The 20,291-nt window shown below is 45.5% G+C and overlaps 1 protein-coding gene across 8 annotated transcripts in view; it reads right to left on the reverse strand.

The window, feature by feature from the left end:
* Positions 1-20,291, reverse strand: part of Frmd4a (FERM domain containing 4A) — a 526,608-nt gene that overhangs the window by 119,247 nt on the left and 387,070 nt on the right. For all 8 annotated transcript variants that reach the window (XM_069990391.1, XM_069990392.1, XM_069990393.1 and 5 more), the window contains 2 exons: positions 15,660-15,754; positions 6,116-6,208 (listed from right to left, as the gene is read on the reverse strand). In XM_069990391.1, coding sequence (XP_069846492.1) covers positions 6,116-6,208; positions 15,660-15,754 — 188 coding nt within the window. The remainder of the gene's footprint in view (positions 1-6,115; positions 6,209-15,659; positions 15,755-20,291) is intronic.

Raw genomic sequence — 20,291 nt, forward strand, 5'->3', positions numbered from 1 at the left:
CGAAGACAACTCCATTCACATCCTGAGCCGGCATCAGGCTGAAGAGACTTATGGGGAGATGGCATGTGCTGATGACTTCCGTGCAAAGTGGAGATTGTCTTTATTTAAAAAATAAAAATAAAAAAGAGAAAATTAGGCTTTCACAGGTGCCTCGTCCACCATCTCCTTGAGCAGTAGGTGGCGCTGTTGCATTTCCTTAACTGCCCATATCGGGAGGGATGGGTTTCCCCAAATACCAGGCTCACAAAGCACATTCTGGGTCTCCTGGAAGACCCAGGGAAATGAAAGAAGGGCTTGCTGGCCCAGGAGGGGGCAATGCTCCCAGGCTGGCCAATTCCTAGAGGTAGCAAGCTCCTCATCATTAAACAGGACTCTCACAGGCAACCAACCAATCCAGAGAGTTGCCTCCAACTGGCAGGTTACAGGATGCAGACCAGACCCAAGGGGCAGTCCTGCAGCCTTGAGCATGACAAAACCATCTATTCCTCCACCTGCATACCTGTCTCACTGGTCCTCCACGCAGAGACCACAGACAAGACTTGGGCTCGCTTCTCCCTTTCTCCTATCCGTCTGGGTGCTTCACAGCAAGGCCCTGCCAACAGGGTATAGTAGTCACCGGCCCCCTCCTCTTGGTAACGGTGAATGAACTCTTCCCCACAGTGGACACCTCTTCATCTGCCCACCTCATGATACCTACACACTAAAGGAATGTTACACAATGCTGAGTCGAAGGCTTTGTGTGTGTGTGCTGGTCCTAGGGCTTGAACTCAGGGCCTAGGCAACGTTTTCACTCAAAGCTAGTATGCTACCACTTGAGCCACAGCTCCACTTGTGGCTTTTTGGTGGATAACTAGAGATAGGAGTCCCGTGGACTTTCCTGCCCAGGCTGGCATTGAAACACAATCCTCAGATCTCAGCCTCCCAAGTAGCTAGAGTCACAAGCATGAGTGCATCACCTGCACTTGGTTTGCAGTTGTCTTCTGGATTTGAAGGGAGCACCTTCTAGGCTGAGAACAAACTCCGCCATGATGCTCCTTGAATCCCAGGAGCCATGTTACACCTGTGCTAGCCCTGGAAGAGCGCATGCTCCGTATTCACATGTTTGAGTGCATTAAACCACAGTGGGCAGTCTCAGCCCCTTCTTTAATTCAAGGAAGCTTCCAACTGTAACAGACTGAACTCCGTCCAGCCAAATGACATCAGCCAGGTCCCCTCCGGCCGGCTCCTGTGCCTCTCTCTGCAGCCACCCGCGGGCAGTTGAGACTGTGTATTTACAGCAAGTGTTAATTACATGGGCCACTGACTTCATTTTGTGATGAACACAAATGTCACATTTGGAATGGCTGATGGTTGGTGGCCCAACAGAGCGGCAATAATGACAATGATAAGCTGTGACTTTCTGTGGCCACACATCTTGGATGCTTGGTGTCTCGGAGGCTCTGAAGTCTTTGCCAAACTCTGGTAAGTTTTGGTTAGCAGGCACTTCATTTCAGACCTGTGCCGCCATTGTTCTTGGGAGAAAGCGGAAGTAGCATCTGTGTCTCTGTCAGCAGAGTCCACGGACTCAGATTTGCTTGGAGAATCTTCCTCCAGTGAAGAGCCTTCTGGCATCTCCATGCGGTCTCTTTCCTGTTGTTTACTCCCATTTGTTTATTTGTGAAACTCCAAGTTTGAAGAGACAAAGCTAATCTGTTTAGTTTCCTAAGCTAATCTGTTTATTTTCCTAAAAGCAGAGTAAGCTGGCCAGGGTTAAAGGGATGCTGAAGAGTTCAACACAATGAATAGTCTTGAGTATAAAGTCGTCCCTTCAAACACGTAATGTACCCACCTGGCACACTGGTTCATGCCTATAATCCCAACTATATGGGAGGATCTGGAGGATCATGGTTCAAGGCCATCCTAGGCAAAAAGTTCTCCAGGTCCTATCTCAAACCATACCTGGGTATAGTGGCATGCCTGCCCCTCCACTCAGCTACACAGAAAATGTAAATAGGATTGTAGTCCAGGCTGGCCTAGGGAATAAATGAGATCTGAAAAGAAACTAAAGCCAAAAAAGGCTGGAGGCATGATTCAAGTGGGAGAACACCTTGAGGTCAAATCCCAGTACTGCCAAAAAAGAAAAAAAAAGGTTTGCTTTGGTGACTAGCTCTACTGTCTATTTTTTCTTGCCCTATTTATTATTTTTTGGGGAGAGGTGAACAATATGAGAGTCATTGTCCTCAAATTTCAAGCAGGGTAATGGCTTGAGGTAAAAAGCCTCTCAAGCACATACTGCTGGGTGTGAGGGGGTGGGGAGAGGCGAGAATGGCCCAGAAGGTAGAAATCAGGCATCAGAGGACAGGCTAAGGCTTTATGAAGGAAAATGGGATCCAGGATCGGATGAACTCTAGAAGGATGCTCAGGGGTCTCCTCCAGTAGAGACTGAAAGAGGTAAAGCGAGGGGCTGAGATGACCAAGGAGATTTCAAGTCTGGGAAAGGTTGAGGAAGGCCTGGATGAGGGCAGAGGGATGTGCTCAGAGAGCTGGGGCTGGTAGAAGAGGTATGGCAGGGGAAAGGAGGAGAAGAGGGCCTGGGTGGGGCAGAGCAGAGGAAGCCCAGGTTGATGCCCAGCTTCTGGGGGGTGTTGCGCAGTGGGGGAGGTATCTTAGAGACAGTGAGTTGCCATTGGAGGAGGAGTATGACGTCAGGAGCCTGGTAGAACAGCAACGATGTCATTGGGTTCTACATGCATTGTGCACTCAGGCCTAGCAGGGCCTATGGACTCCAGACTTGAAATGAGAGGTTTTTCAACACTGACTGAAGGTAACCAGGGCCAGAGGCATCGGAGTTCACGCGTGGGAAGGACAAGATGGCTCACTATGCTGCTAAGAGCTCAGTGTGCTTTGGTTTAGAAAGGTCACTGGAGGACCTGTAATCCAAGCATCCAGAGTGAAGATAATCATGATGAGTTCGAAGCTCGCCTGGGCTACCTAGTAAGACCCCCATTAACAGAGTGGGAAGGGATGAAACAGGTTTGGAGAAAATCCCACCTGATCCTACTTTTTTTCTATGGGACACTTTTTTTTTGGGGTCCAGTTGTGGGACTTGAACTCTGGGCCTGGGCGCTGTCCCTCAGCTCTTCAGCTCAAGGCTATCGCTCTACCACTTGAGCCACAGCGCCACTTCCGGCTTTTATCTTTTTGCTTATGTGGTGCTGAGGAATCGAACCCAGGGCCTCAGGCATGCAAGGCAAGAGCTCTACCACTGAGCCACCTTCCCAGCCCTAAGCCACCTTCCCAGCCCCCTACTTTTTTTAACGTGTAATTTTTTTTTTTCTTAAACTGTACTGGGAGGAGTTGAACTTTGATCTGCAGATCTCAGTCTCCTGAGTAGATAGGATTAAAGGTGTGTGATCCACTAGTGCTTAGCCTTGTTCATATTTTTGAGATGGGGTCTTGCTATCTTTGTCTCTTAGCCATAATCTTCCCACCACCAATACTCCAGTAGTTTGCCTGCACAGCCTCCTGTATGTTTTAAAGCTGCCTTTAAAAAAAAAAGCTGTTTCTCAAAAAAAAAAAAAAAAAAGTAATGGGATTTTGCAGGCAGTTGTGACTGTATTAGGGACTAGCCCTAGGCGGGAGGTTAGGTTTGAATCCCATAATACAAAGCATACCAGCAGGCAGCTTGGAGTTACAGTTGTGCATTTAATCGGTCTTGAACCATTTTTTTAAAATTGTGTTCCTAGGTTGGTTTTCCGTAGAATTGTCTCCTAGAGAAAAGTGCTCATTGATCACTGCTGGGCTATGTTGACCCAGTGCCCTCTAAAAGAGCTTGTAGCCTGTGTTTTCCTAACAATTTCCTCTGCTGTGAAGGCTGGCAGATTGAACTTGTGGTGTATTTGGCTTTGTACAGGGAGAGAGGGTAGGACTTGGGGGTCAGCTTACCAGTATTGGAAGATACTGGTATTTGATCCTCTTGTAGGGAAACTTTGCCTATATATTGGAAACTCAAAGCATCATTAGAATAACTATTAAACAAATAAAAACAACAAATCTGGGCGCCTGTGGCTCATGCCTGTAATCCTAGCTACTCAGGAGGCTGAGATATGACGATTGAGGGTCAAAACCAGCCTGGGCAAGGAAAGTCTATGAGACTCTTATTTCCAATTAACTACAAAAAGCCAAAAGTGCATCTGTGGCTTGAAGTGGTAGAGTGCTAGCCTTGAGTGAAAATGTTAAGGGACTATGTTAGGCCCTGACTTCAAGCCCTAAGTACCAGCACAAACAAAAGAGAAAAATAACAACAAAAACCCATAAGGCATGCAGACTCTCAGGAATTGTGTTAAGCCTTGTATATAGAATGAAATGTCTCCTTACTGATTCTCAGCACAACCAATCAGATCTCAGAGAAGGAGAACAGGCCCTTGGAAGAAGGGCAGGGCAGGTGGGGTAGGTGGGGCAGATCTTCTGTCAATCCTTTACAGGGATTACAGGTAAATGAACTGCTTCCCCTCCACTCTGTTCTTGCCCACTCCTGCCTGCTTCTCCTCTTGCAAACATTAATCTTTGCTTTCTCAGGTTTCTTTGCCCTTCATCTGCGAAGCTGAGATGCCATTAAAGAGAACTTGCCATTGCAAGGTCCCTATCACCAATGAAAATGGCTGGTCCTAGCTCTGTTACCTTCGAAGCTGCTAAGCAAATCAAGATGGCATTCAGCACAGAGCTTACACTTTATCCCTCAGCAGAGGGAGAGACAGACACTCCAGCCTGTTCAATGGACCCTTGAGGTCAGACTATACAGACTGTCTTGTGGACTCAGGCAGGCTGCGCCTGTGATTGCAGTCTTCATTCTGCTCTTCAGGGAGAACGAGTTGTACATGGCATGTGTGTCTGCTCGGGAACTTAAAAGATTCTAACATTTTTGAGGAGCAGTCTATGTGTCGGGTGCGAGTGGAAATGTCCCCTTGTGGCTGTGATCAGTGGTGGCATGCTCAAGGCTCTGGGTTTGGTCCCCAGCACCATCATCCAAAGGGAGATGATGATGACAACCGTGGAATGCTGCTGCAGGAGTTAGAGCCAAAGTTCTAGGAAGAGCAAGCAAGCGGGACGGCTTCACAGACAGGGCGCTCAGAGATCCTGATCCGGGGACTCCGATTCTGCCATGAGTTGGACTTTGGCAGTGGGTAAGTCCTGGGGTTGGCTTCAGGAGACTGTCTGGAAATGATGTGACCCATAATGGCTCCCTGGCAACCACTGATGAACTGAAGCTGTCGGAATGGATGAGCACACAAGAACTGCCCTAGTCTCTATTAGACAAGGCTGTATCTTCCCGGGATCTGCGGTCACACCATCCTGTCTGGAATCAAACTCCTACATTCCAACATACTCGAGTGGCATTTATGACAGAAATCCCGACTTCCGCAACAGCACTTCACATGACACCAAGAAAAGCATCCCAGAATGCCCCGGGATGTGTGCTATGGTGGACAACTCAGTTTAGTTTGAGCTGTATGGTCCTTTCCTACCATTCCCTCAGCCTCCCCCAGAGTAACCCCAAAACACGTGTGAAGTTTTTAATCTTCATGTCACACATGCACCCTAGTGTGAGCATGCAAACAGGGGCTGGGTCATGTGGTCGAGGACCCTCAGAGCAAGTGCAAGGACTTGAGTTCAAATCCTCGTGCTGCCACACACACAAAAACAGTACAAAGGTATGTGTCAGAGCACACATCCCAACATGTTCCCTACACAGACATCTCACACACACCTTGCACACTCATCCCTGCACACATGACGTACTCCTGCCTCTTGTGTGTTCACAGCTCCCACAGGGACAAGTATGGTGTGCTCACACCTCTCTCTCTCTGCCATGTCTTGCACACTCTCTCCTTTAGCAGAAACCAAGATACACTTGTTCTCCCCAGCCTTTGGCTCATTCATAGCCGAGAGAGAGCGAGAGACAGAGAAAGCGAGACAGAGAGAGAGAGAGAGAGAGAGAGAGAGAGAGAGAGAGAGAGAGAGAGAGAGAGAGAGAGAGAGAGAGAGAGAGAGAGAGAGAGAGAGAGAGAGAGAGAGAGAGAGAGAGAGAGAGAGAGAGAGAGAGAGAGCGGTTAAGTGTGAGCCCACATGCACATACCTGACACAAAAGTACAACACCACGGGTCCCGACTTCTTGGGGAAATCATGTTCCAGCACCCTCCGGTCTAGCTGAAGCCAGTTGAAGTGTCCCCTGAGGAGAAGAGTGACAAGTGGGTCAAGGTGGTGGGTTTGCTGCGCTGTTTTGGGACAGGGGTGCATGTGGACAGAACATGCTAGATGGCAGCTACCTGGGCACCTTTGCCTGGCTGCTGTCTGTTTAGAGAGGCACAAGAGAATTGCCCAGGGACAGCGTGGGCAGGAGAGGCACCACCTGGTGCGTGGGTGGGAGCTCCGCCCACTGACTGTTTGCTAGATTCCTGATTCCATGAACCCCCTTCCCACCACTGGAGGCTGGCCGCTGCTTCTCCCAGAGGCCTCAATGCAAATTAAGGACACATTCACACTCTTCAATAACCCCTACTGGAAGTACCTGGGTTAAGTATTGAATCCCAGTTCCTTCGAACATGAAGCTGACACCCGCATATGGCTGAGCCATTCTACTCTCCCATGTTCCCCTCCTCCCCTGGAAATCATTTATTCCACAATGCTGTAATGACCGTGTTCCTAGACTCTTGGCAGTCACTTCCCAGACATTTCTTAGACACTGGAATAGCCCACATTCAGAACCATCCCAACATTGACCAGTAGACAACTAGATAGACAAATCATGATAGAGTCACCCAGTAGAATACTATGCAGTACTAAAGAAAATGTGCTGCTGGCTCCGGTGAATTGAAAAATATGCTGAGAGAAAGAAGTCGACAAAAAGAGATAGGAAGTGGAAATGAGGTTTTTATTCTTTTTATTTTTGTCTTGTTCATTTATTTGTCTTTAGGAGGGTAAGGGTCACAGAAATGGAGGGACAAAGAGTGAACGAATGCAGCTCACTAGATACTATGCTGAAAATGAACTATACAACTTGTAGGTGGGGACAAAGGGGAAAACTGGGAGAGAGCCAGGGAAGGGGCGACATTGTCCCAAAACAAATGTACACATGACCTGACATGTAACTGTAACCCCTCTGTACCTCACCTTTATAATTATATATATATATATATATATATATATATATATATATATATATGTATAAATAAATACTACATGACTTCAAGTATGTAAAGCTCTAGAAAATACAAACTGATCTATAGTGACAAATCATATTGGGGGTGTGAGGGAGGGGCCGTGGGAAGACACTTCAGGAGTGATGGTTGTTGATTACCTTCATTGTGATGACAGCTTTCATGGCTGCAGACATCTTGGTAAACCAACCAAATCGTACACTTTAATACATACAGTTTATTCTATGTCCATTCTAATTCATTAAAAGTCAGCCACAGAAGGCCAGGAATGGTGGCTCAGGTCTATAATCCCAGATACTTGGAAGATGGAGGTAGGGGAATCATGGTCATAATCTAGCCTCTGGCCAAACATGCCATCTGGAAAATAGGACCATATATGGACGGAGGGTGTGGCTTAAGTGGTAGAGCCTCTGTTTAGCAAGCATGAGACTCCCAAGTTCAAATCTCGGTTGTGGAGAAGGAGCCTAACAGGGAGAGAGTTCAGCGAGGAATAGAGGTTTACTTCCATAAAATGATGGTGATCACACCCCTGTGTTCATGGTTTCCTCCCCATCTTTCTTTCTTTCCCATAAACACTCTGACCATGTCCTCTGGAAGAGCAGCAGCAGTGAGGGCAACAGACCTGGTCCCTTCTCCCCAGGCTTGTGTCCTTCTAAGGAGACAATCGTCCACCACCATCTCCATACTTAGTTACAAAGATCAGAATGTTTCACACACACAGCCTCAAGATCAGAAGATGATCCAGGCTTGAGAAATCCTCACCACACCCAGTGGTTTGCCAGCTGCTGAGATGGAACCCAGGTGCCCCGTTGGGTTTGCCTTCTTCCATCCTCCTCCAACCACATTGGTAAAGGACAGATCTGTAGGTTGATTCCTTCACTGTACTCCCATAACAAACCTCCTTAAAGAATGACATTTTTAGTTGGGTGCTAGTGGCTCACGCCTGTAATCCTAGCTACTCAGGAGGCTGAGATCTGAGGACTGCGGTTCAAAGCCAGCCTGGGCAGGAAAGTCTGCGAGACTCATCTCCAATTAACCACCAGAAAACCAAAAGTGGCACTGTGGCTCTAATGGTAGAGTGCTAGCCTTGAGCTGAAGAGCTGAAGGACAGCGCCCAGGCCCAGAGTTCAAGCCCCATGACCGACAAAAAAAAAAAAAAAAAAAAAAAAAAAATTCAGCAAATAAATTGAGACAGGGTCTCACGCTCTTGCCAAGGCTGGCTTCAGAGTCTCAAACCTCCAGCCTAAGCTTCATGAGTGCTGGGCATAAGGGTGTGTGCTACCAAATTTGGCTGCAAATGAACTCATTTAACTGGAAATTCCTTTGTTCCTGGATGTGTGTTGGTTTAATCTTTGTTAGGCAATTGAATGGCTAAAAATAAATATACAAAAATGACCGGGAATCAGATCAAGGAGGCAAGAATAGCTCTAAGCTCCAATAGCTAGCTTTTGAGGAGAAATGGCCTTCCTTACTTCCCATTTCTTCCTTCCACTTCAGTCCTGGGATGATTGTGTGACACATACACTTGTGTGGCTCTGATGGAGAGGCAAGGCCCACGCCCAGAGTACTCGGATGCTCAGGAGGAAGGAAGTGACTCCTCCATTTATGAGCTGTGACAGTCTCAAGGGCAGAGACAAAAAGGACAAGTAACTGACTCTCAAGTCCCTTGGGGTAACTGCTAGTATCTGGGCAAAAGCCAAAAGTAAAACAGAAACCAGAATTCTGAAGCCACTGGTTCTGCTTGTAGTAAGACGTAATAAAATTCATTTATTTTTTGCTCATTTTATTAGGTAGGAAGCCACAATTCTTATCACTGGAGCCAAAACTTCCCCCCATCCTACGTAACACTTTTCAATCCTGACATCAAGTGCCTCCCTCAAATCCCAGATGAGGAACAAAGGTCAAAGAAGCATTTCCTGTGTGTAGCGGAAATAAGAGAACCTGGTGCCTGCCTTCATTTCATGGCTGCCATTGATGGTTTTCATTTGACCATGCACATTAGTGTCTCTGCCAATCACCAGGCCAAAACAACAAAAGGCCGCTAGCCCACAGACACTCAAAGGCATTTTCATTAGTGCTCACTGATAACCATCTTTAAAGCTGGGCAAGTGACAGCCTCCTTGGTTTACTGAGGCAGGAGGTCAGACTATTGGGTCTGTAGTAAATGTGCAATTGCTTTAGGGCAACAGAAATTGAATGCATTTATTTAACAGATTGCTTTGGGTTCGGACACATACTACAAATGGATTTTTTATGTTTTGCTTTGTTTTTTGGTTCAAGTGTTGGTTCCTTCGATAGACAGCCTCAGGGAGAGCTTTGTGGAGGGTTAGTGGAGGTGCAGGTGGGATGCATCTGTCTGAACCAATCTCTTCTTAGGACTCAAGGAGAGAGGACTGCATGTTGAGCCTCTAGGAGGATATTCTTGTAGCCAGGCTATTTTGGGGAAAGCCAAAATAAGGCTGTGAAATTCTTACAGGTTATCACCGGATGTTAGGATGTTTAACTGTTTAGTGTCCTTTATTCCACATGATGCCCAGGCTCATCAACAATGGCTCAGGGATCCCGATTTAGCTTCAAATCCCAGAGAATGGTTAAGGCAGGGTATGTAGCAGGGAGACACTATTTCTAAATCATGGGCTCTGCAGACCAACTGAAATTCCTGGCTTTAAGTTTTTCATTCTGGAGGCGTTATTTGTTCTACTGTGTTATCTTCAGTTCATGCCATGTTTTTATTATAACCCCTCCTACACTATGTTTTATTAATTATTTCCTAAACTATAAACATAGACTCAACAAGGAGGGGGGCGGTGGGGCAAAGGTCAGTTATTTCTGATCTCCAGTGGTTAGCAGTGAATCTGAAGTGAATTCCATATTTACTCAGAATAAATTCTCTTACATTGTGCCCCATAGATTCATATTCTTGTAGGTTCAGAAGCTGACACCAAGTGTAAACACTGTTCCTGTCTGAAACAAAGGATCCTAACTGGGCGCTGATAATCCTAGCTACTCAGGAGGCAGAGATCGGAGGATTGCAGTTCAAAGCCAGCCAGGCAGGAAAGTCCATGAGGCTCTAATATCTAATAAACTACTAAAAAAAGCTGGAAGTGGAGCTGTGGTTTAGGTAGTAGAGCACTAGCCTCGAGCAAAAGAAGCTTAGGGACAACACCTAGACCCTAAGTAAGCCCCACAATTGCCACCAAAAAAAAATCTGACATGAAGAGTTCACTCTGCTCATCTATGGAGGACTCAAGCTCTCTCAATAGTGTGGCACTGGGACAGAAAGATGGAAGAGGAATCCAAGATCATTCCCATTCCTCCTCGGTTGGTGCCATTCGCCTTGATTCATCTTCACTACACACAGGAAGAGATATGTCCAGATCTCCTCGGATTACTAAATATAAGGTGCTGATGCTGTTCGCAGTGATGTCTAATGGTGCAGCACTCTTTCCTGAGGTGCAGGGAGGGGACATGGGGTCAGCCATACATCAAGTTCACCTGCTGGGCTGACCGAGGCAGAAGTTGGGACCATTCATGTTCTCCTGTCCCACCAGCCAAGTGTTAATGACTAGAAACGCTAAGCCCATTTCTAAATAAACTCTATTCCCATGATTGCTGCTGCTGGGTCTTCCTACCACAATTAGAACATGGTAGAAAATGGTAGCTAAGCCTGCGGCTGGCAATGCTCATCAAATAGAGCCTTTGTGGGGGCCTCAGCTGATGACCCCCAAGTTCTAGTCCCTCAGGGACACAAAGACATACTCCCAGGAGCCAGCCTTCCTGGTGGGAGTGTATAGATCAGCTTCCAAAAAGCCTGGCCATTTTGAGTTTCAGTGATTTCCTTCAATTCAGCCCCCAAAGAATACCAACCAAGGGATTTAATTAATGAAGACACAGGATGCTAAAAAAATCCCTACCTGGTTAGTTTCAGGGCACTCAGACGATGACCCTGGTGTTTGGGTCTCTGTGACCTTTCTACAACTTTGAGCAAAAGCCTTGTACATAAACTTTAGTGGAAGAGAAGGAGCGTAAGCTCTTAACAAATTTCAAAGGGGTTTGGGATGAAATAATAGGATAAGAACTACTCATCTTCTTAACTGGGACCTAAAAATGTGTTCCAACTACACTTGATTTTTAAAATATGTAACAATGGCCAAGTTTTTTTGATATATCTTAAAAGTTCCCTCATCTATATCATTTAATGAGCAATGCATAAAATACCTGACAGGGGATTAAGATTAAAATTTAAGTGAAGTACAGCAATCACTATTCCAGTTTGAGATATGTTATATTTACGGACAAGTCTAAAATTCTGATTATGGCTTTTGCAAGTGGGCTCCTTTGACCTTGTCCAGCCAAGAATTTAAACAATTAAAACAGCAATTAAGATAGCAATGGGAAGACTTCAAAAATAAAATGTAGGTTGGACACAGTGGCTCATGCCTGTAATCCCAGCATTCGTTTTAATCTAGTTTGGGCTATGCAGTGAGACCTTGTCTCATAAAAAAAATAGATAAATAATAAAAGAAAAAGAAAAATGACTTTTTCTAACTGCTGAGAAATGGAAACCTTGGCTATGCTAGTTGTATGCATGGGTTCACAAAGCCTGGTATACTTTTTTTTTTTGGTCAGTTGTGGGGCTTGAACTCTGGGCCTAAGCACTGTCCCTCAGCTCTTCAGCTCAAGGCGAGCGCTCTACTGCTTGAGCTACAGCACCACTTCCACAAAGCCTGAACTTTAGAGTTGTGTACAATCTTGCAGGTCCCGAGACACTGATAGCACTGACCCCTCCCTCTAAGTCCCCCCTTCTCCCCTTCCAATGCAAGGTTGAAGTGGAGTCAAGTTTTCTCCTTAGATCTGGAGGAATGAAGCAGAAGAAACTTACACTTTTTTTTCTCTCTGGACCAAGGTTTGTAAATTTGGCTACATTAGAACTACCTGAGGTAGCTTTGAAAACTCCCAACTCTTAGGCCACATATGGGGCAATTTAATCAGAACTTCTAGGAGGAAGTCCCAGGCATTGGCTTTTTGTTTTTCTCCCCTGACTGGGTTTTGAACTCAAGGCCTCAGGCTCACTAATTTTCTTGCTGAATTAGCACACTACCACTTAAGCTAACCCTTCAGCCTGGCTTTTTGCTGGTTATTTTGGAGATGGAGTTTCATGGACTTTTCTTGCTGGGCTGACTTCAAACTGTGATCTGAGTCTCAGCCACCTTAATGGCTAGGATTACAGACATGAGCCAGTGGCACCCAGGGGACAATGACTTTTCATATGGTATTCTAGGTGCTCCAATGTGAAGTCAGTGTTGAGAACCATGACTCTAACTGCGTAAATCAGTATCTTGAGATGGGATTTACAGAAGGCTCTTACTTGGCTCAAAACATTGTATGTTCTTACTTAACTTTGAAACACTGAATGTTTTAAAGGTGGCCCAGATGTCCTTGATTGAACCTTGATCACATGACTGAGTTATTGCTAGATAATAGGCCACCTGTATCTCCTTTTATTTGGACAGAATTAGTTAAAAAATAATAATAAAAGGAGGCAGAATGCAATGGAATCCTGGAACAGACAAAAAGGCATTCATAGGAAATGGTTCAAATCTGTGTTTTAATTAGTTTACCACCCACGTGAATGTCTTCGTTTTGATAAATGTGACATGGTGCATCAGATGCTGGCATTTGGGGAAGCTGGTGAAACCACCATCTTTGCAAGTCTATTTCAAAATTAAAAGTTACTACATTAAATAAAGCCAGATGAGGGGTGGCTCACACCTATAATCCTAGCTACTGAAGAGGCTCAGATGGGGAGGATTATGGCTAGAGGTCAGCTATGTGAGAACCCCTTCTCCACTAATAGCTGAGTGTCATGGAGCATTCCTGTCATTTGCACTATAGCTTTGGGGGAGGGGAGAGGGAGGAGGGGAGGGGAGGGGAGTGATGAAAGAGGCTGTGAGTTCTCTGGACTGTGACAGGAGAGTTTTGTTCCTCTGCCAACCTCGTGCAAGCCTGACCTGCATGCGTGCGTGGACATGCACCCATTTCCCTTGGGAGAAGACTGGCTCTCCGTCTTGCCACTGATTACTTCTGGCCAACAGTTGGGAGGAGTCTGAAATCAGAGCACGCAGGATTTCCTCTTTGGCCCAAGGTAACATGTTACCTTTGAATCCTGTTGATTCAAAAGGGAAGTCAAACTAGGCCTCGTGTAGAATTCATGGACTCCTTGGGTTGAGTAACTCTGCTTGGGAAATGGGAACAATGGGGACATGATTCACTGAAACTTACGGTTTCCTTCCAATCATGAAGAACAGCACAGAGAGCAATTAAGGGCATTACGGTGGGACTCAAGAGAAAGGGTAGAAAACATTGGCATTTGAGAAGGTAATTGTTCTAGATGTGAAGTTGTTTAAGGGCAGTTTTTCTTTATTTCCTGCTGGGTGCCTTTATTACCATCCTGCTTGCTCTTCTTACAGCTGTGCTGACCCAGCTCTACCTCCAGGGGGTGCTCTAGACACCTGAAGGGCATCTTCCTGTGTGCCCCTATCTAAGGTGGGGGGGAGAGGCCTTAGGGGTGTCAGCTCAGGGGGCTGGCCTTGGACATATGACTTTGCTCCTTTCACCCACTTCTGAACCCACCACTGCCCCCAAAAGGTCACATGTCCATAGGGTGACAATATATTCCAAGTTGTCTAGTATAGCTTCAACTTACATTCTCTTTTTTTTTTTTTCTGTCGGTCGTGGGGCTTGAACTCTGGGCCTGGGCGCTGTCCCTCAGCTCTTCAGCTCAAGGCGAGCGCTCTACCACTTGAGCTACAGTGCCACTTCCGGTTTTCTGGTGGTTTATTGGAGATAGGAGTCTCACGATCTTTCCTGTCCGGGCTGGTCAGCCTCCTGAGTAGCTAGGATTACAGGCGTGAGCCACCAGCGCCCGGCTCTCTTTTTTTTTTTTTGTCCGGTCGTGGGGCCTGAACTCTGGGCCTGGGCGCTGTCCCTCAGCTCAAGGCTAGCGCTCTACCACTTGAGCCACAGTGCCACTTCTGGCTTTTTTTTTCTGCTTATGTGGTGCTGAGGAATCGAACCCAGGGCCTCATGCATGCAAGGCAAGCACTCTACCACTGAGCCAACTTCCCAACCCCTTACATTCCCTTTTATTCCGTGATTCTCTCTGTATAATAAATCATCTGACCACTTTGTCCATTTGCAGTGTCCCCAAGACTAAGAGTCACAGACGGGCATTCTCTTGCTGATCAGCAGAGATTCAGAGTTGGTCCTACCTCTGTGGTCCTACTTGGTTTGGGGGAGGGGGTGGCCTAAGCCCCCCTTCTCCCATTGCTGTGCCCCTCACTACCGTCATTCCAAACTATGAGCATTTTAGGAAGCTATTTTCACAGCTCTAAGAATTTGGAAAGGCATGTGTGCATGTAAGGACACTGAGGAAAAAGAACTACAAAGGATTTACTATTTACAAAGGATTTTCTATTTCCAGGGCTGGGGATTGAACCCTGGGCTGCACACATGCTGGTGTGGACTCTCCCCTGATCTCCTGCCCAGACCCCACCTTATCCTTATCTAAGAGTTTTGGCAGACAGTCACAGTTCTCTTTGATTAGAAAAAATTAAAAGCCAGAAATTGAATCAAGATATTCCTTGTATTGGGAAATACCACTTTGTTGAGCCAGAATGAGAGACTGTTGAAAGCAAATACGTGTGTGTGTGTGTGTGTGTGTGCGCGCGCGCACGCGCGCGTGCTGTAGAGGGCTTTAACTCATGGCCTCATACTCTCCCTTAGCTTTTTCACTCATGGCTGACATTCTACCACTTGAGCAACACCTCCGCTTTTGGAGAGAAGAGTCTCTCGGATTTGTCTGCCTGGGATGGCTTCTAACCTCCATCCTCAGATCTCAGCCTCCTGAGTAGCTAGGATTACAGGCATGAGGCACCAGTGCCCAGCACAAACATATTTTTAATCAAATGAGTGATGTCAATTTTTGACTTGTATTCTATTCCAGCTCAAACAGAGACTGGCCCAGTTAGCTTTCATTTTGAACTTATCATCAACTTTACTTCCTGTTATTCCAATACTGGAGAGAAATGTTTAATTTCCAGAAGTTTTTCATTTAACTTTAATGAAAACCAAACCTTGGCAGATCCACTTAAAAAAAAACAACAACAACCACCCCCCCAAAAAAAAGCCAGCCTTTTTTTTTTTAATCTCAACATGAGCCTATTTGATTATGAGTTTACCTACAAATATTACCTCCTAATATTAGTACCACCCTAATTATATCCTTTGTCTGTTCCAGCCACGGTCACAAGACTTTGGAAACTCTGATGATGAACTTGGACTGACCCCACACCATGGGACCCAAGTGGCCTGCAGCTGACTTCACTTCTCACGGTGGACACAGCTCAGTGTGAGGCTTGGCTCTGTCCCATTCAGGGTCTGCGGGCTTTGGGCAGCACTTACGTCTCATCTGTGAATGCAATTCCAAAGTATTCCTTCTCCTTCAGGTTGAAATGAGAAGCCACGAGGTCCAGAAGCTCCTTGGCCAAAAGCTTGGGCTAGGGAAAGAACACAAGAGGGAAAGGGTTAAGTGAGGAGAGGTTACTTCTCCCCCTAAAGAGGCAAGCGCAAATTTCCATCACTGGTCAATGGAATGTCTCCAAGTGCAAGCCCTGTACATCAATGCAAATGAGTTCTAGAAGCCAAAAAGGAATAAGCTACCAGGGAACAAGGATAGGATACCAGGGAGCCAGCAGCTGAGTGAAGGGTTAGAGTCTGCTGATAGAGACTCTGTCTCATTTCCTAGCAATTTTGTTAAATCAACAAATAGTACTTGCTCTTTGGCAGAGATGTCAAACCCAGTAACTTCCTTTCTCCACAATTTAGGTTGCATTGATAGGAAGATGCCTTACTTAACAAAATATATTTAACAAACACAGACAGATGCTCCATATTTATGCTATGGTTTCCTTCCAATAAACCAACCAAAGTTAAAAATGGTGTTATGTAAAAAAATAAATAACTTATGCCAGGTCCCAGTGGCTCATGCTTATAATCCTAGTACTCAAAGCGCTGAGATACTAAGGATTGTGATTAAAATGTAGCCTAGACAGAAAAGTCTTTGAGACTCTGTCTCTAAAATAACCAGCAAAAAGTCAGACTGGAGGCATGGCTCAGAGGGGTAGAGTGCCTCAGGGCATGAGGTTCTGAGTTTAATCCTCAGTGCCACCCAAAACCAGCCAAACAAAAAAAAAAGTAAATAAATCCATCCACTTTATCTACCAAACATCAGAATTAGCAACACCATCAACTATAGAGTGTCAGCTATTTTCTGGTCTCCTTGTGGTTGACTAGGAACTGCTGTCATCACATAGCATCCTTGAGAAAGGACCTTTAATACTAGCTCAGGGAAAAGATCCAACTTTTCTACTGGATGCATATTGATTTTGCACCCTTGTGAACAGATAAAATCCTAAGTCGAACCATAGCAAGCCTGGTCTATTTTCTTCAGGCACTGTTTTAAGCATTTTTCCACCAGTATCTTTTTTCTTAGATTGCCTTGTTTATATAGCCCAGGTTAGCCTTGAAGCTATGGTCTTCCTGCCTCAGTTCCACCCCCACCCCTCCAGCAATGGTAGGATTACATGTATGTGCCACCACACTTGGCTAACATCAGTATTTTCCATTCTGAGCTGGCCAATGAGATTGCCCATCACATAGGGAGGGAACAGTTGAACAGTTCTAGGGAGTGTGCAAGATTTAGCAGCTGTTTCCCTTTTGCTGTCTTCACTCTCTCTCCCTCAATGACCACAATTCACTAGGAGAATTGAGCCTTGGCTTTGAAGCTATGGCGGCACTTCTTCTTGGAAGGTGGAAGTAATGGCAGAACCCATCTTGATAAACCAGCGCCATCTATACATTCATTCCCACTACCTTTTGAAAAAGTAAAATAAAACCAACCAACCAAACAACCCCCCCTCCCAATCAAATCTCTGAACCAACTGGGAATTCAAGATTTTATATCACAGCCTCCTTCATTTAGAGAAGAAATTCTACCCTAGAGAACAAGATGAGGAATACAAACTTCATTGCAAAATATCACTGATGAATTAAGAAGACAAAAAAAATGAAAGGGACTCTTGAAGCTCTGAGCAACTGCTGATTCTTGTGGGCTCTTGCAGCCAGCTGTCAATGTGACTTCCTCCCAGGCCCGGTGTTGGGCTGCCCAGTTTCAAAGCATGGAGTATTTCAGTACTGTCAGGCAGGTTGGCTGTTTGTAAAATGCACTGCAACTTATTTGTCCAAATGATTTCCATCCCTTTCAAGGTGATCCTATTTCTATGATGCTTACGAGTGCTTTAAACATGGAGAGCCAGATGTGGTAGTGCATGTTTGTAATCCCAGCACACAGAGGGCTGAGGCAAGAGGATCGAGAGTTCAAGGCCAGCCTAGGTTACACAAATGAAACCTTGTCTTAAAAGATGTTTTCTTGGATAACCTTTTGGATTAGCTCTTGAAGCTTGTGTCAGACTCAGCATCCTTGGTGGTAAATGTTCTTACACTCACAACCGTCCATCCTGACGGTTTACAAATGTCAAAAGTTACCTGAAGTCATGTCTAGCGAGGAGGAGAGTGAGTGACTGAGATGGGTATCATAAAGTGAGGTGAAACTGTAAGGTGAATACTAGGGTTCATGGGAATGATGGTGAGGGACTAATCTCAAAGTTGGGAATTACAGATAGAAGATTTCTTTCTCTTTGGGAGTTCAACTTCTAAGCTCACACCTCAAGATACCAACCCAAGAGGAAAAGGAATATTCCTAGGGTACAATTTATCTCTATATGATTTAGTGGAGGATGGGGAGCGGGTGAATGGAAGGTACTAGGTTAGAAATGGTAAGGTTAGGGGTCAGGAAACAGAACCTTGGCTAATAGGCATTGAGAACTTAGCGAGATAAGGTGTTTTTAAAGAGCAGAAAGGGAGGCTGATCATACTACTTTCAACCCTCCTCTACCTCTCCAAGCCTTCCAGGAGCTCACTGATGCATTACTACATTCAAGTATGGTGCTGAGAAAGATCAATGGATCACCTCATTATCACTTAAGATACAGTCATCCTCTGCCAATGGAGATTCTCAGAGATGCCGGTGGGCTGCCCCAGACTCAGCACAGCAGAATTTAGAACAAGATCTGGACACACAAAGGAATACTACCTCAGCTTCAATAAGGAATAACATTCTGACACATGCTACAACGCTGGTGAACTGGAAGATATTGTAGTAATGGAAGATACAGACTACATCATCCCACTACAAACAATTTCATAGAGCCAAGAGAATGGGTGTTACCTAATGGTTATAGAATTTCTGTTTGTGATGCTGACAGTTTTGGAAAGAGTGTTAACTTTATATTAGGAATATTTTATCCTAATTTTTAAAAAAGAAAAAAGGAAAACACACAAAGAGCTAACTCTGACTGGTTTTCTCAAAGCCCACGTGGATAACATCCCTCTGGCATTCTGCTTCCTGGGTGAAAGGTGAAGGGTCATGTCTTGTGGGGACTCTGACTGAGAGGAGGGTTATACTGCTCAACCTAAACTAATACACTGACCTTCTGGATTTATACATCAGTATTTTGAATTGGGTTAGTGTGCGTGTTCATATGAGGGTATAAAATAAGGTCTTTGTGATTACATGGCACTAGAAATGACACAATAAGCCAAGATTCACCAGTTATGGGTACCAGTTATGACTTTTGACTGGTTTGTTCATGGAGTTGTGTCTCTCGGATTGTGCCTGCCACCATCACATTGGAACTCTGACAGTAAGAAAGCAAGTTTTGAGCTGACAGTTCTCTGGGCAATAGTAACACCACTGGAGAAAACTTGGTTCTCTGGCATGAACTGTTTTTCAAGAACAGTAGCTATATGGAAGATCCTTTGTTAATCATCTTGAAAAAAGTGCTCTCTGTACTATGTACAACATGTTATTATAGATTACAGACACCACCTCGACCAGCCATGATGTACATATAAAGAGATCAAAGCAGTGTTGAGGAGATGTGAAGGTTACAGCTCCCAGATCTCCTAGAAAAGTCACATGAGGCATTCCATTGTCAAGGTGACAGGCTGGATAGTGGCTGTTTCCATAATCAAGATGGAAGCCGGTGTGGGAAACAAACAGCTTGATCGTCTATTGAGACTTCATCCCAACTGACCTCACCCACCCCGACTTCCTTCAGTCTCTGTAAAAGTTGCTTAAAACCCATCTTGGGTGCTGGCATCTCAATTTCCTGATCTTGCAAACTAAGACAATATCCCACCTTGACATGATGGTGATTAATGAACTCCATTCTGCCCAATGTTCCTTACCCTCATTTAGAGCAAGTTGCTGGGTAAGCAGAAAGCTCTCTGCTTTTACACACTTTCAAGGGATGTTTATACAATCCTGCTGATTATAATTTACCAGTTACTCCTGCTGTAAACATCTGTGCTGCTTCCCAGGGACTGTGGTGGGAGCAAGGCCAGGAAGGCAGCCTGGAGCCCAGAGAAGTTGCACAGGAGTCAGAACACCAACAGGAGTAAGACCAGCCTTACTTAGGTCAGTTACAGATGATCTCTTCGGAGTCACTGGCCTTGGGTGGGAACCATGCAAGTGGCATCACTGGGAATAACAGGTGTATACCACTGTACACAGACATTGTGCTAGGATCACAGGTGTGTACCATGGTGCCCAGCCATTGGTTGACATGGAGTCTTGCAAATGTTTTTGCCCTGACTGGCTTGAACCATGACCTACCATCTCTACCTTCTGAGTAGCCAGGATTACAGGCTGGAGCCACCATGGCCCAGTTGTATTCTTTTTATCTAGGCAGGAAATTTCCTTGCAAATGAATGCGCTGTGCTTTGTGCGATTGCTTCTGGTAGAACTGGTCATCCTTTCAATGTTAATTGGGCCTAGAGACCTGGCTACCAGCACTTACAGCAGAGAAGGGAGCATACTGGGTCATCTTCCTGCGCCGCTCCCACCACTCTTGGCATCTCAAGGGCACACCAAACAATGTTGGCCAAGTATTCGGGGTGACAGGGGTAAGCCAC

The sequence above is a fragment of the Dipodomys merriami genome, unplaced genomic scaffold (assembly GCF_024711535.1).
Source record: "Dipodomys merriami isolate MVZ:Mamm:240054 unplaced genomic scaffold, mDipMer1.0.p SCAF_4, whole genome shotgun sequence".
Classification (NCBI taxonomy): Eukaryota; Metazoa; Chordata; class Mammalia; order Rodentia; family Heteromyidae; genus Dipodomys; species Dipodomys merriami.